Source organism: Desmodus rotundus, chromosome 1 (assembly GCF_022682495.2).
Source record: "Desmodus rotundus isolate HL8 chromosome 1, HLdesRot8A.1, whole genome shotgun sequence".
Classification (NCBI taxonomy): Eukaryota; Metazoa; Chordata; class Mammalia; order Chiroptera; family Phyllostomidae; genus Desmodus; species Desmodus rotundus.
This window is the reverse complement of record NC_071387.1, coordinates 100605381-100622629: the sequence shown is the minus strand read 5'-3', so window position 1 is coordinate 100622629 and position 17249 is coordinate 100605381. Positions and strand designations below refer to the sequence as shown.

Sequence of the window (17249 nt, the reverse complement as noted above, 5' to 3'; positions counted from 1 at the left end):
GCAGGTCTTTGTTGAGGGTGGGAGGCTGGGTGTGTGTCCTGTGCATTCTGGGTGATTTGGCTGCATCCTTGGCCTCCACCCACTAGATGGCATTAGCATCCTCCAGTGGTGACAACATAATTGCCTCCAGACATTGCCAAAGGTCTTTGAGGCACAAAATTGCCCCTGGTTGAGAACCCCTCACCTAGGAACATAACATTAGACCAGGCTGGTACAAGAGTCTTCCATTTGTCCCCCCAGTCTTCTTACAGAGCAGATCTGGACTTCTTGACTTTTTACAAATCTAATCCAATTGTATAACTACTGTGCTCAAAAGCCTTCAAGACCTTCTATTGCCACTGAAATATACCATGATCTCAAGCTTGCAAAACTCTCTCTGGCATTCAAGGCTCAACCTGTCTCAGTCTCATTGTCCATTACCCTATAGACATCCTATAATCCAGTGCAGGTGACCTGGTCCCAGGTCCTGGAACAGTCTCTGTGCTTTCCAGTCTCAGTGCCCTTGCCCACTAAACTTTTCCTGCCTAGAATACTCTTTCCCCAAGGCCCATTCATTCTATTTACACTGAACACAAGAGGCTGCCGGTTGGCATCCTACGCAAACAGGTAAGGAAGGGTACCTAAGCCTACACATTAGAAATAAGTAAAAAATTTAAGTTCTCAAGGAGAACACCATCAAAGAGGCAAGAAAACCACAAGATGATGGTTGCTAACACCACCGCCACTGCTTTCTTGAAGCCTCCTAATTCTTTGAATTTCTTGGCTCTGTCTGTAAATCTCTCTCAGGGCACCTTACTTCTGGCAGGAGTAACTTACTTCCTAGTACCAGAATTTGTTTCTGGTGGGTTTATCTATTCAACCAGATTGAGAGCTCTCTGAGGGAAAGGGGCATGCCTGAATTTTGTGTCTCCACTGCCCAGCACAAGGGTGCACAAGGATGCAATAAGGCCTTAGTGAATGAGGGCATTATTAGAGTGAATCTCAGGGGCAAGAGGCTCAGAGCCTTTCAAAGGAGTTGCCAGCTGGGAACTGAACAGCAGGGCCCTAATGGGGACCAGGGCAGACAGGCTCTATTCCTACACCACCCATGAGTGGAAAGTGGTGCTGGCCCCCCACCACTCTGAGGGGAAGGACCGAGGGCTGAGCCACAGCAAAAAGGGGCCACTCTGACAATAAAAGCCAGGCTCACATTCCCACATGACCAGACAGGCCAACTTTTCCAAACTATAGATCAGAATCTTCCACAGGGCAAGTCAGGACTCCCAGAAGGCCAGATGCATGAGCAAGGCCTAAGTCTGAAGAGGTGCCAGTCACAGAAACGCTGCATATACCGCCATCCCTACCCATTTCCGCCTTCCCCCACCTGTTTCCACCTTCCTCTCACTGACAGCACTCCTGGCCAAAGAGTGGACAGCATCCACAAAGGGTCTCTGAGACCAAAACCACTGTTGAGACTGATCAGCCCTCGGTCTCGGCATTTGTTATATCTTCTATTAGTTTATTGGTGTTCTGGTTGCAGGATGCTTCCACTTCCGCTACTCGGATAGGTCCTCAGACCATTCCTAGTTGGGCCCACACTGAGTTACAGGCGCAAAAATAATGAAATGTAATGCTTGTGTGCTTATCACAGTTCCAAACACGTACATACTAACTCAACCTCAGAAGTTTTATGATTTTCACCCTCCAAATGAGGAACCTGAGACAAAATTTAAGTGTCTAATGTCAAAAGTGAGACTAAAACTCATTACTAACCCAATGTTTTTCCCTGTTCTTATTAATATTACGTAGGTGCTACAAAAACATTCACACTTAAAAATAAAGTCTTGTAGCCCTAGCTGGTGTGGCTCAGTGGATTGAGTGCAGGCTGGTAAATCAAAGGGTTGCTGGTCCGATTCCAGGTCAGGGCACATGCCTGGGCTGCGGGCCTGGTCCCCAGTATGGGGTGTGTGAGAGGCAACCATACATCAATGTTTCTCTCCCTCTCTTTCTCCCTCCCTTGCCCTCTGTCTAAAAATAAATAAAATCTTAAAAAAAAGAAGTCTCGCCATCTCTTACCTAAAAAGTTGCATTCCCTCTTAGACGAAATGAATATTAGTGTATAGTTTTCTGGACCTTAATCTGTAATTTTGCCCATTTACTGTATCTTAAAGTTTTCGTTTCAATATACTGACCTCATCTTTAAAAAGCAAACAAAAAAACCTGCTCTGCCCTGGATGGGTGGCTCAGTTGGCTGGAGTATCCTCCAGTACACCAAAAAGGTGCAGGTTCAATTCCTGGTCAAGGCACATACCTAGGTTGTGTGTTTGATCCCTGATTGGGTGTATACAGGAGGCATGATGTTTCTCTTTCTCTTTTCCTCTCTCTCTCTAAAATCAATAAACATACAACATGGTCTATCCATAAAGTATCCAGCCATGTAATGTGAAAAATAGAGACATTTATTTAAGAAGAAACACTGTATATATGTTTCCTCAGTCCCCTTCAAAGTAGGCACCTCGGGACCTCACACAGGTTTCCCAATTGCCATCAGCCATCCTGTTGTATTTTCCTGAATCTCATCAACAATCTGAAATATCTTCCCTTTCAAAGGAAGATATTTTAGTTTTGGGAAAAGGCAGAAGTCACAGGGCGCCAAATCTGGGCTGAATGGAGGCTGAGTCACCTGGGTGATTTGATGTGTTGCCAAAACTCTTCATGAGACATGATGCATGAGTGGGCACATTGTCGTGATGAAGCTGCCAATCACCAGTTGCCCATAGCTGTTTTCATCATATTGCATCTGTCAACTGACAAAGAACATTGAGGTAGTACTCCTTATTAACTGTTTGGCCCGGAGAAGCGTACTTGTGATGGACAACACCTTCCCAATCAAACAGTTAACATGGTTTTGATCTTGCTGTGATTTTATTGCACCTTCTTTGGCCATGGAGAGCCAGGCGACTCCCATTGGGATGACTGGGCCTTTGTTTCCAGATCATAGCCATTGACCCACAATTCATCTCTGGTTATGACCTTTTTGAGGGAATCTGGTTCATTGGTAGCGGTTTGAATCAAGTCATTAGCAACATGCAGCATGATGTTCCTTCTGCTCAGAAGCCATGGAACAAATTTTGCCACAGCATATTTCATGCCAAGATCCTGTATCAAATTCTCAGACACAGTAGTTTCTAGAATCCCCAGATCAGCTTCTACTCGTAGTTCTTGCACCGTATGTGGCCAATCTTTGTTGACTGCAGCCCATACATGTTCAACATTCCCAGGTGTTCTGGTTGCGGGCTTTCCAGACATGGATCACTGTTAACAGATTTGCAGCTATCTTTGAAGCATTTGTGCTGTACTCATTGTATCATCCTGAAAAGCCTTCTGAATCATTCATTAGTTTCCACGGAGTAATGATCAATCTTAATGCAAACTCTGATGCAGATTCGTTGCCCTGCTCACTCAGTCATTTTTAATGCGACAGCCACAGAGTACACATGCTCACTCAACAGTGTTTACTGCCTCCACTGACTAGTACAGTGAAGTCATCATTGTTCATGCATGTGCATTCCAGTCCACTCTCCTGGGCTGCCAGGTTACGTCAATGTTGTGCAAACTGTTCTCATTATATTAACAAAGGCTGGACTTTTTCAGATCTCGTATTCTTGGGTGAGGATTTAAAAAAATTATTTACAAAGAAGAAAAAACTCCTTAATGTACTCAAGGAGTACATTAAGGCATGTACTGTAACATTTTCAATCTACAATCATTTCCTTTTTATTTTTTCCATCCTTACCTGAGGACATTTTTCATTGTTTCCAGAGAGGAAGGGAGAGAGAGAAACATTGAAGGGAGACAGAGAAACATTGAAGTGAGAGAGACACATTGATTGGCTGCTTTCTGTACACGCTGGACGGGGGATTTAATCCACAGCCTTTTGGCTATGGGACAATGCTCCACCCAAGCCACACTGGCCAGGGCATAATTTCCCTTTTAATATGGGAAACACTTTCCTTAATTTTCATGTCTGTTAGTCTACACTGTGATATTCTGGATATATATTCAAGAGGGAGCTAATGGATTAGGTTGTGCAGTATTAGAAAAAGAATAGTGGAAGTTTCTACATGGTCTCTCTGCCTTTATTCTGCCCTCCTTCATCCCTCAGTAATTTCTGAAGACTCTTTGTTGCACAATGAAGGCAAAGTAGTCCATCAGGATATAAATGGCAGGAGATGAAAAGTGAAATAGATTGATACAGCTCTGTAGGTTATATATTGATCTTTGATTAAGTATAACACTGAGCAATTTAATCTAAGCATACCTATATGGATTATCTACTTTGATCTTTATAATATACCTGCCAGCTATTATATTCATTTTATGGATGGCCAAACAGTACCAGAGAGATCCACTGACTACTATAGTTGCAGAATACAACAAAATGTTCAAGTGTCTTGGGTCCTAGTGTCATGAACTTTCTAGGGTTATCTTGCTGCCTCCCTATTCAGAGTGCAAGGTAACTAGATGGCTATACCGTTGCAGTGTGAATGCTGGCAAACAAAGACCAATTGCTGATCTGGATGATAAGATGAGAAGCAGAGAAGTCAGCAGCATCAGGCTGAAGAGCCCCGAGCTGGATTTTCTCATCATATTTATTGAGCAGGAGAAGAATGAGGGTGGATAGCAATGCATTCAACGCAAAAAGCAACTGCTATCAATCACATACACTCCCAGCAAGGTTAGGCTCAAGTGTATACATAACCAAGGCCGTACCATGCCTCTAGTGAATTTCAGGGAACAAGCAAGATTGTTCAGTTCTTGGTGGAGTGCCTCCAAGATAAGCCTGAATGCCAGCTTGCCGGTCATGGCAGGGTGAACAATTCTTCCCTTGTTGCCCTTCCTTTCGCCAGACTCATGCGTGAGAACAATTCATTTCTCAAGGCTTTCTTCCACACTATACTGACAGGAAAGAAAGTTAGGAGAGTCTGATTGTGAAAAGCAAGGGCTTCTACTTCCGGCCAAGATGAAGGTGTAGGTAGAAATCTTTCACTTCCTCGAACAACCAAAAGGAGGATAACAACCAATCTAAAAACAATATACAACCAGAAGTGCCAGAAAATTAAACTGCATGGAACTCTGACAACCAAGGAATTAAAAGAAACGGTCAACTAGACCAACCAGACCTGGCAGATGGAGAGAACCCACAGCAAGGCAGTGGACCACGTGGGTGGGGCTTCCTGAAAGGACCCACAGCATGGCGGGGGCTGGCTGAACAGGAAACTGAGACTCAGAACTGATGGTGGACTACAGCAGGGAGTTGCCTTGGTGGGAGAAACTCCCAGTCTCACACGAGAGTTAATTGGAAAGTGGAGCTACTCTGATCAGGCGAGCTGCATTGTTCCCTGTCTGATCCTGTCCCCACAGACAGTGACACAACACAGCAAAGAGGGTTGCCCCGCCCAGGTGAATACCTAAGGCCCCGCCCCTTTACAACTTAACAGTTGTGTTGAGTCAAAGAAATATGGCCCAAATGAAAGAACAGAGCAAAACTCCAGAAAGAGAGCTAAGAGACAAGGAGATAGCCAACCTACCTGATGGAGAGTTTAAAGCCCTGGTAATCAAAATGCTCACAGAACGGATTGAGCTCGGTCAAAAAATGAAAGAACAAATGAAAGAACAAATGAAAGATACCCAAAGTGAAATAAAGCAAAATATTCAGGGAACCAACAGTGACAGGAAGGAAACCAGGACTCAAAGCAATAATTTGGACCAGAAGGAAGAAATAAACATTCAACCAGAATGGAATGAAGAAACAAGAACTGAAAAAAATGAGGAGAGGCTTAGGAACCTCTAGGACATCTTTAAACATTCCAATATCAGAATCATAGGGGTGCCAGAAGGAGAAGAACAAGAGCAAGAGATTGAAAACTTACTTGAACAAATAATGAAGGAAAACTTCCCCAATCTGGCAAAGGAAACAGAATTCCAAGAAGTCCAGGAAGCCCAGACAGTCCCAAAAAAGTTGGACCCAAAGAGGAACATACTAAGGCACATCATCAAGTTACCCAAAATCAAAGATAAAGAGAGAATCTTAAAAGCAGCAAGAGGAAAGGAGAGAGTTACCTACAAAGGAGTGCCCACAAGACTGTCAGCTGATTTCTCAAAAGAAACCTTACAGGCAAGAAGGGGCTGGAAAGAAGTATTTGAAGTCATGAAAAGCAAGGACCTACATCCAATATTACTCTCTCCAACAAAGCCACCATTTAGAATGGAAGGTCAGATAAAGTGCTTTCCAGATAAGGTCAAGTTGAAGGAGTTCATAATCATCAAGCCCTTATTATATAGAATGTTAAAGGGACTTATATAAGAAATTGAAGAAGATCAAAAACTATGAACAGTAAAATGACAAATTCACAACTATCAACAACTGAACCTAAAAAAAAAAAAAACAATAAAAACAAAAACTAAGCAAACTAGAACAGGAACAGAATCAGAGAAATGGACATCACATGGAGGGTTTTCAGTAGGGAGGAGGAGAGGAATGGTGGGGAACGGCACAGGGAATAAGAAGCATAATTAGTAGGCATAAAATAGGGAGAGGTTAAGAATGGTATAGGAAACAGAGAATTCAAAGAACTTATATGTACAACCCATCAACATGAACTAAGAGTGGGGAAATGCTGGAGGGCTGGGGGGTGTAGGGAGGAGGGGGGATAACAGGGGAAAAATTGGGAAAACTGTAGTAGCATAATCAATACAATATACTTGAAGAAAAAAAGATTCATTGTATTCCAATTAACCTAAAGGAAAAAATACAGATATCTGTACGTATCTGATGTCTGGTGTTTCCCACCTCTGCTCAGAGATCAATAACTAAATTCAAAATATGTAAATCTAGGAGAAGGAAGGGGATAAAAATGGATGTTTTCCCAAAACAGATATATTCATTAAGAGCAGAGTTCTCAACCCTGGCTACTACTTAGAATCAACCAAGGAAAAAAAAAAGAAAAGAAAAGCAAGGGCTTCTCTATTAGCCCTATTCATGTGTCTCCTCAGCCACCTAGAAACTTCCTCAGTGCACCCTTAAGTTCTTTGTTCCTCAGGCTGTAGATGGGAGCAGAGCATGGATCTGACTGTAAGAACAGGGTAAGGATAAGGAACTTGATCTGATTAAGAAAGTACTGTTCGTAGGCTAGAAAAACATAATGGGCCCTCATCAAATTAAATGAATGAATAGTGCCAGGAAAAAATCCACATGCATCTTGGGAGAAGAGACAGAGTCCCAGGAGTCTAAGGCTGAGGCTGTTGGGTGAGAGCTATGCAGACTAGAGATTCACAGCTGGCAATGATCAAATCAGCATAACCCTCACCACCAGGGCTCAGCTCCTGAAAGGGGCTGCAAGAACCACAAATGCATCTGCTCCTTCAATGTAGTCAGTCTGCCCAACATATCTGGGGAGCAGGGAAAACTGGAAGAAATGCACATTGACTGAGCATCTGCTGCACCTGCTATTGCTTTTCTTTCATCAATCCCTGTAATCTCCATATCAACCGAGGCGAGTGTTTTCTCTATTTCATAGAAATTGGAGACTTAAGAGTGTTTCAGTAACCAATTAGAAAACAGGAATGTTTCACAAGCTAGAAATAGATACAGTACCATCTAATTCCCAAACATGACTCTTTCCTTATTCTTAAACAAAAGCCAGTCCTGGCCAGGTGGGTCAGTTGGCTGGAAAGTCATCTGGTACGCCAAAAGGTCACAGGTTCAATTCCCAGTCAGGGCACATACCTAGGTTGTAGGTTTAATCCCCAGTTGGTGTGCATACAGGAAATAACCCATCAATGTTTCTCTCTCCCCCTCCCCTTTCCTCTCTCTCTAAAATCAATAAACATATCCTTGGGTAAGAATTTTTTTAAAGCCAAATTAATAAGGAAACAACAAAACCCTGAGAAGTTGATCCTGAACTCCAATTAATTTTCTTTTGGGCCTTGGGAAAGTGCTAACTTTTATGACTGTTTTATCCTATTTATTTTGTGAGGGAAGGAAACAGTTTATAGTGTTATTGCAGAAAATTCTTCTTTACATCTAAGATTCCATGGCTAAAATTTCCAACCTGTTTCCATATGATCTCATTAGAAATGTTTTCCTTTTTCAAACACCACCAATGAGAGGTATAAGATATTATTAGTTATCCAGTAGATTCCCTACTTGTGAAGTAAATGTGATTTCATTACAGAAAAATTGTGCTAATAGGATTCAAAAGCTAAAGTAGCTTAAAAAGTTTAAGAAGGAACTCACGTGATGTCCAATGACAGGAGAGAGGAAGAAAATCCAATCTGGTTCTTGGAAAATTTTACATTAGACTTCATCTTTATCCTGATACTACTGAAATTGATAATACTACTACCCTGAAGTAATGGTATGCAATAAAACAAGGATGTTATTGTTTCAAAAGACCATGCTACAGATTTTTTCCTCAGAATGTTCTTTAAACACCTTTTGCTAAGAAATTCCCTGAAGGTTTAAGTAAAAACAGTAAATAATATGACTACTAACGCATCCCCTGCAGAGTCCTACTTAATTCCTTTCTGTGAAACGTTTATATCCCCAAATTTTCCACTGATGAAAAACTTTCCATGCTTCATAAATTTGCATTTTCCATAAACTTGAGGGTAAAGCTCCACTTAGTAAAATTCTTCAGACTGAGGACACTGGACAATGGAATTCTGGTGGAAGGTTTGAATGCACGCTGAAGATTCTCGTGCATAGGCTACAAGTGGGTTCTCCGGTGTTTAATAAGATGAGAGTTCTGACTAAATTTTTTTCCACATTCATAACATGTAAAGGGCTTCTCTCCAGTGTGAGTTCTTTGGTGTGTGTGGAGATTTGAAGTTTGACCAAAGCTCTTCCCACACCATGAGCATTTATATGGTTTCAATCCTTGATGTGATGTGAAGTGCTTATTAAGATCTGAACTCCATCTAAACCTCTTATCACACTGTGGGCATTTATATGGTTTCTCTTCAGTGTGAATTCTTTGGTGCTTAATAAGGTCAGAGCTGACTCTGAAGCTTTTCCCACATTCCTGGCATTTAAAAGACTTCTCTGCTGCACGTTCCTTCTTGTGACGATCCATAAGTGTCAGCAGCTCTTGTCTCCAGGCCGAAAGCTTCTCTCTTTCCTTCACTGAAAAATCTTGGTGCCATTTCCCCACCCTGTGCATTTCACCATGATTTTCTTTGATTGCTGTCTTCTGGGGAACCTTTACTCTGTTCGTTTTTGAAACTATGTCTCCTGGTGTTTGCATTTCTAAGTCAGGAAGGCACACAGATTGATGATTTTCAGCATCATTGCTGAGCTTTAATCCTGTTGAAATAATCATAAAAATCAACCAACTATAAGGCAGAGCAAGAAAACCTCAGGAATAGAGATAAAAATTTAATGATCACTTGATTTTAAAATATAGATAAACAGAATCTTTAAGTTCTCGCAAAGGTTCCTATTAAGGCCCATTTCTCCTGTTCCTATTAAGGCACACGTGTATTTACCTAGAGGCAGCTCTCCAGGGCTGTCCACGAACTCCATGGATCCTTGAACCCAGGACTCTTTTCGTTGCTCTAGAAAGATCGCTTTAGGTTTGAGGTGCACAAACATGGCTGTGAAATGAAAAAACTGAGGTCAAGGACTGCTAACTTAACAATGTCCACTAATTATAGACTATTTCAGGAACAGCAAGAAACACTTTTATAGTTTGTTACCGCAAATGGTTAAATGGATAGACTCGCACATCAGGTATCAGCTTCACACTATAGAGCATTTATAAGTGAATATGCGAAGTGGAGATTAAGAAATAAACCTAGTTTTGCATTGACTGGGAGGGTCAGTTGGTTGAGTGTTGTCCTGTGCACCAGGGGGTTATGAATTTGATCCCCGGGCAGGGCATATGCCTGGATTGCGGGTTTGGTTCCCAGTCAGGGTGCATGCGAGAGGTGCCCAATTGATGTTTCTCTCTCTCTCTCTCTGCCTTTCTCTCTCTCTAAAAATCAATAAACATACACTTGGGTGAGGAAAAATAGGAAATAAACCTAGCTTGGTCAATGAAAAGGACATAGGGCATGGGAATCTTCTGCATATTCCCTATGTTCTGCCACCAATAACCCCACACTTGACCAAGTTGGAATAAAGCTCCAGAGGTTGCAGGGAATACAGGTTGGTCTTATTAACTCTTTAGGTCTCACCCTGAATAAAACTTGGTTAGTAGCACCAATGTGAAGGTCAGCGGGTAGGGAATCATACGGATAAGTGATTCCTGTCATAATTATACTAACTTTTTATTTAGCAGCTGAGCGCACCAGGTACTAGACTAGTATTTGTACCACTTCCATAGCTCATTGCTTCACATCCTGTTGGATGAAACAGATCAGAATCACTTAGTGGACTTTTTGTAACTACAAAGTAGCAAATATGGGAAGTATTCATCATTCAGTCTTCCAACATGTGAAGTGAGTGGCTATGGTGTGCCAGACTCTCTCTGAACTAGGGATATAGTGATACACAGGCCAAAGTTCCCTGATCTCAGACAACTTATCTTCTACTGGGACAGTGAGACAATCAAGCATCAATAATCAAATGAAATGTTGGGAAGAATCTAAAGCAGGATAAGAGAGCATTTAAAATTCTCTTCTGTGAAGCTATTTGAAATAAGGCTGTGTGGAAGACCTCTCTGAGAATGTGATATTTGAGCAGACCTAAAAGTGAGTTTTTCCATGTGGCAGAAAAGTGTGCCAGGTAGAGGGAAGCAGAAAACAGAAATGAGCATGGCAAGTGCCAACGACAGCAATAAGACTGCCGTGGCTAAAGAGAACTGAGGCACTACTGTCGGGAGTTGAAGGCAAAGAGGTAATAGAGGCCAGATCTAGCGGGTTCTAGGAGCCTTGGTAAAGAGGGTTGATTTTATTCTGAATGGATGAGAAGTCATCATAAGGTTTTGAAACAGGGAAATGTTATGATCTGGTCAGGTTTTAAAAGACTCTGGCTGCTATGTAGAAAACAAACTATGGGAAGGCAAGACTGATGGCAGGAAGGGCCAGTTAGAAAGCTACTGAAGTAGACCTGGTTAGAGAGGGCTTAGGCTTGGGTATTAACAGCACGAAAGGATGAGGCGTGGCTGGACTCAGACTATACTGTGAGTGTGGAGTCCAAAGGACTAGTGATGCATTAGCAGTGGGATACGACGGCACGAACAGAGTAAATGATATTTTTCTTGCCGAGCAACTGGGTGAATTGAGGTGCCCTTTCCTGAGTAGAGAAAGATATGAGAAGAGCAGGTTTGTGGGGGAAGAGGGAAAAGAGATCAAGAATTCTATGCAGCAAAGGAAGGTGTACTTGCAAAAAGCTCCCAAGTGATCTGCATTCACCCTTCCCCTACCCACACCATCAGGTTGTGAACCAACGAGCTACTGAAACAGACTCTCTCACGGGGGTGCATTCCCAGTGAGTAAAACACAGGACAGACTACTCAACTTCTACACAAAGGGAAGGGAGAACCTTTACCTAAAAAGATGACAGTCTCATAGTTTTCCTGCATTACATCACTGTAGAGAGCCTTCTGACTGGGATCCAGTAACTCCCATTCCTCCTGGGAAAAATACACGGCCACTTCTTCAAATGTCAACAAGCTCTAAGGAAGAGAATGGGCTTCAGTTTAGTATTGGCCACTCCAGAAGCAGCCCTCACATCCAGCCCATGAACAGCACGGTAGGCCAAAGGAATGAACAACACATTAAAAAAATTTTTTTATTGACTGATTTTAGAAAGAGAGAGAGGAAGGGAGAGAGAGAAACACTGATTTGTTGTTTCACCTAGTTATGCACTCACTGGTGCATCTTGTTCGTGCCCTGACCAGGGATCACACCCACAACCTTGACGTATTGGGATGACACTCTAACCAATTAAGCTACTTGGCCAAAGCCCAGCACGTGTTTTGTTTTGTTTGTTTTAATTGAGGAGGCAGCAAGGAAGGAGGCAAGGGATCAGCAAACAGCCTGGGAGGTGTCCAGCTCCCCAGGGAGAACATCTGGGCTAACACACCTGTGAGGACCTGCTGGGCAGTGTGGGTCACGGGCAGCAGGGAAAGGCAGCCCTAAACAGCTCAAAAGCACAGCTCACCTGGGACTCAGGCAAGAAGCGCTCAGGCGTCACTGTCCAACCTTTCGTGTTTGTTTGCTCAGGAAAGTCTTGGATCGGGTGAGCAGGCACTGCTACGGGTAGAAAAGAGCCGTAAGAAATTTCTCACTTTTGCTCTGGCTGGGTAGTTCAGTTGCTTGAGAGCATCATCCTGATATGCCAAGACTGCGGGTTTGGTTTCTGGTCAGGGCACATACAAGAATCAACCAAAGATGGCATAAATAAGTAGCAAAACATCTCAATGTCTCCGTCTCTCTCTGAAAATCAATGAATAAAAATTTAAAAGAAAAAAGAAATTTGTTTCACTTCTATGCACCTCCTGAGCTTCTTTCTGAAATACAGATGATCTTGACTTTTTCAGTAGATGGGAAACCTTTACAAGTGTGTGTGGGACCCATACATGGCCTTATCATTGTTAATAAGGACTAAGTATCTATCAATCCCCAGAACAGGTCCCCCAGTTTTCAAAAGAAAATTAATAAAACAAAACCCCTTCTTATTTTCCTCTCATTAACATAAATAGTTCTGAGTTAAAGAAAAATGTAACAGATTTGAAAATTAAATACTCACTGACTCCAGTGTAGAGTAGATGTATTGTTTATCATTTACTATCTTTCCGATACATGATTTTAGAGAGAGAGGAAGGGAAAAGGAAGAGAGAGAGAGAGAGAGAGAGAGAAACATCAACTTGCTGTTCCACCTATTTATATATTCATTAGTTGCTTCTTGTACGTGCCCTGACCTGGGATCAAACCCACAACTTTGGCATATCAGGACGGCACTCCAACAAACTGAGCTACCCAGCCAGGGCTCCTTTCCACTTTTCTAAAGAACAATGTTCATGGTGTTATTTCCAGGGTCCTCTGGTTTGGGTATTTCTGTAGCTTAGGCCAACCCCCACCTTCACCCACAGCTGGTCTATTCTAAGGCCACCTGTGTGTGGGGACAGGGCTGCATTTGCACACCCACAGGGCTGGACATCCAGAAAATGCTCACAATGTTCTGGCTGAACAAATTACTATCACAGCTCTCCCAGCAGAAATTGTCACAAAGCTCCTTACCCCTCTCACACACAGGCTCAGCTTCTTTATGAGTACTCCTGCTCAGCTGTTGCTGTAGATCCTGATATGCATTCCACATTTCTTCATCCTGGGACCTGCCCACTGGCGGGGCCTCTGCTGGCTTCAGTGTGAAGCCTGGGGTCTCTGCTGTTTCTCCCAAGAGCACTGCCTCCTTTCCCAGCACACGGACTGCAACCTAGAAATAATTCCCAACCTGGTTACCAGAACTTACTTTAGGCTTGGGGGCTTGTGGTAGAGGGAGGAAAAACAGAGTCCAGATCATGGGAAGTGTGAGAGAACTGACAAAGAGACTACACAAAATGGGCCACCAATTTTCCACAAAATCTGGGAAATTTAGGATAAAAGGAAAAAAGATGTGGCTACTGCCAGCCCTTCTACACAGCAGCCCCCACCCCTCTTCTGCACAGAGCCCAGCGCAGACCACTAGCAGGGTGCAGGCCGCCTGTTCTCTTCCTGTCTTGACAGCCTTTCTCTCTTCACTTAGATCCCTGCTGCAGTGATTTCTTGTCTTACACTTTTAAAAAAAGATTAAAAAATGTGATTCTCCTATTAACTATATTTTCTTCATGGCCAGGGGAGGCTTTTGCAGAGAATGTGGGTAAAATGGAGAAGAAAGGGAGAGGGAATATTCTGGCTCCAATCTCCCTCCAGAGATTTTGACACGAAACACGTGTCCTGCCCTGTGTTCTACACAGGGGGCCAGAAGCCAGTTGAAGTGCCGTCCCCTGCCCAAAGGCGTACCAGGGATTCCCACTCACTAGCAGCGCCAAGGACCATCCAGGGAGGATGAGGGGGGGCAGTGGAGGCTCTTAACCATGGCATGGGGGACACTATCCCTTAGCCATTCTGTTGGCATTTCCAAATCTGTGTTTCTCTTTTTCCTTTCTCCTCCCTTTTATCTTCTCTCCCCTTTGTCTCTAAGTGTACTCCATTTTTTGTTCTCCCCCTCTCTCTCCAACTCTTTATTGCCCTTTATTTTGTTTCTAATGACTTAAGACCCATCCCATAGGTCAAGCCAGGCTAGGCTTATTACCCTCAATACACACTGCTCTACAGAGGGGAAAAACCCAACTCTTTCTCTAAGTCCATGGAAGTCTCTGCCAGGGTCTACGGAATCTGTGAAATGACTATTGCTGTATGTCTGTGGTTTCTTGTCCTGCCTTACATTTAAGAAACAACAGATCATTGACCTAATTCATCTTATTTCTCAATTAAGTGCCCCCACACCCCATATATCCACCTTCATCCTATTTCATTGTTACGTATCAGGAATTTTTCTCCTCACCCCATTTCTCATTTGAGCAGATTTACGCTGCAAGCAGTCTACCAAGGCCACAGCCTCCTCAGTGCTCTGTACGTGGTGCTTCTTTATCCAGGATTCCACATCCCTGGGCCGAATGGTCAGGGACTGTTCCAGTACCAGTGCAGTTTCCAAGATCTGCCCTTTTGAGTAGAACTCCGGCCTCAGTATAATTCCTGAAGTTGGCTAAGAGCCTCACAGGGTCCACCTGCTTCGTGATAGTGGAAGCTCTGGAAGGGCTGGCAAGAGCTCTCCAGTTGCAACTGACCACTTGTGCACTGTATTTCTTACCCTGAGTGGAGCTCTCTGACACAGGTCCCTTAGTCTCCCACAGAGCCCTGACCTAAGGATTCTAATACCCTGCCACCTTCAGACCTACCGTCATCATACTGCTCCGGAATAGTCTGCTCCTGGGCTGGACATACCACCAGCACCACCTTTGAGAACTGAGGCCCAGTCTGGTCTGGAACAAAAAGAATCTTCTTCCTAAGTCTCTGAGGACAGAAAAAAAGTGCAGATCAATAAGAAAGTCACAAAGACTTCACTACTTGCTACTTATTATGAGAAAATGAGGAAAAAACATACTGCCTTGCCTTCCCTTTAACAATCCACTGCCAGGCGCTGTCTGTCCTTTGTTTCAACTTTACTACTGAAGACAACTGCCAAGTGATGACGACTCTGCTTTAAAGAAAATCACGAAATGTTGGTGGGTGTGACCTGGCTGGGTGGCTCACTTACAGTGTCCTCCCAATACACCAAGGTTGTGGGTTTGATACCCAGTTGAGGCACATACAAGAATCAACCAATGATGCATGAGTAGGACAAGTTGATGTTTCGCTCAATCTCTCTTCCTTCCTCACTTAAAAAAAAAAAAAAAAAAAAGCCTTGCTGGTGAGAAAACTTGGCGCCCACTGGCTCCAGAATTTGGGGATTATCCAAAGAGTTCACTGATGTATGTCCTATCTCAGCTTCCCCATGTCAAAAGAAGATTAGGAGAACATTCTGAGCTTTTCTTACATTTTAACTACCACCCTAGTCTTCTGTTTTCAGTAAGGGTACAACTCCTATGACCCTTCATCCTCTTTGATAATGGAAGCCTTCACTTCGTGGAACATTTGAGACTCTCCTTTTCTTGTATAAATATGAGAGCTGAAACAGTGAGAATGCAGTAGAAGGAAAGTAATTAGGAAAAAAGTAGACTTTTTTTCTTAGAAAGCATCCTTCAATTAAGTAACTAGATGTTCAACATTCTTCTTTGGCACTTCTTTGCAACCTATGAAGGGCACTATACAGATTTATACCTGTTTTTTAAATTTTCTCTTTACTTGAACTAGGAAAAATTACAGCCAACCTTTCTTTACAAAATGTTTATCCAAATATCAAATCGCAAAAAAAAAAAAAAAAGAGGACAATGGGAGCCGGTGATGATTAAGTTGCCCCTTCTTCTGACTTTACGTTTCAGGAATCTTCTAGACTTTCACTAAGGGAGGCTAAGGAGAGCCTCGTGAACCTCACTTGACCACGGTATTCACAAATGGCCGGCTTCTTGCCGCCCACTGAGGTTCAGGAGGCCCGGAGACATGTCCTCTGCTTTTACATCAGAAGAATGTGTGATCACTCTGATGTTTAACTGAGGTTCTCCGGCAATTAACCTCGGCCCAAGAAACAAACAAACAAACAAACACATCAGCGGAGGCGGTAACGTGGACATTTCTTATAGGCAACTGCGAGGCCAGGAGCTATCTGCACAAGGGGCACAAAGACTGGCCTCCGGAGCTGGAAGGGCGGCCTCGTCCCGGACCGTCTGGCCGCAGACTCTGGCTGGTCCACCACGAGAAATGGCCCGCTGGCTTGCAGCAACTTCCGGCAGCTCACCTAACAGCAACCGATTCTTGTTTACCTCAGGCAGCTGGTTTCTAACAGGCCACACCCTCTTCCTCTGTCTCAACCGCAACCTCCGCTGCCCTGGTATCCGAGAACACAGCCCAGCGAGCCCCTGAGCAGAGAGGGTCGGGGCACAAGTCCGCAAGCCGCTCTCGCCCCAGCAGGCGGCCCCTACCTGTGTCTGGTGCCCGCGCTGCTCCTGGAAGCGGAAGTGGAGCGCTTCCGGCCAGGAGCGCGGGAGGGAATCGGCCTCCAGCCCCAGTTCAGCCTGGCAGCCTAGGAGTTAATGCCACCGAGTGTCTAAACCGCACGCCTAGATTGGCCTCTAGGTGGCTTGGCAGTGGGTGTCACCCTCTCCCGGTCTTCCTCTGTGAGCCGTAAAGCGTCAGAGTCGTTTCTGTGGAGTGCTCTGAAGGAATGAACTAGGACCTGATAGAGAATGACCTGGGGAGACAGGTAGTAGGGCAAGGACATTTCGAAGGGACATTTGTGCCGAGATGTAAGAGAGAGGTTGGCTGGCTGTGCCTAGAGCGGAGAGGAGAGCACTGCAGCCCTGGGGCACAGCACACTCCAAGAGCATCAGGTGGGGAGGACTTTGGTGTTTGACAAAGAAGGGAGGGTTTGCGTTTAGAGATTCGGGATCAAGGAGAAAAATGGTAGGAGAGAATGTGAGGGAAGAAGGCAGGGGCCATGTCGTGCAGGGCTTTTCAGGCTGTGAAAAGGAGTTTGGATTTTATTCTGTGTGCTGTGAGAAGCCACTTAAGAGTGTTAATAGGAATGGACACGATCTTAACATTTTTAAAACATCTACTGGATT

General features: G+C 43.8%; 1 protein-coding gene across 1 annotated transcript; it reads right to left on the bottom strand.

Annotated features, from left to right (window-relative positions):
- Positions 1 to 2417: 2417 nt before the first annotated feature.
- On the bottom strand, positions 2418 to 16595 carry LOC112298340 (zinc finger protein 75A). Its single transcript, XM_045189642.2, is given in 9 exon segments — positions 2418 to 9346; positions 9529 to 9636; positions 11534 to 11660; positions 12149 to 12240; positions 13228 to 13423; positions 14534 to 14718; positions 14721 to 14816; positions 14819 to 15042; positions 15134 to 16595. Coding segments are annotated over 8 exon segments (1518 nt in total). The 5' UTR covers positions 14937 to 15042; positions 15134 to 16595; the 3' UTR covers positions 2418 to 8750.
- Between the last annotated feature and the right edge of the window lie 654 nt (positions 16596 to 17249).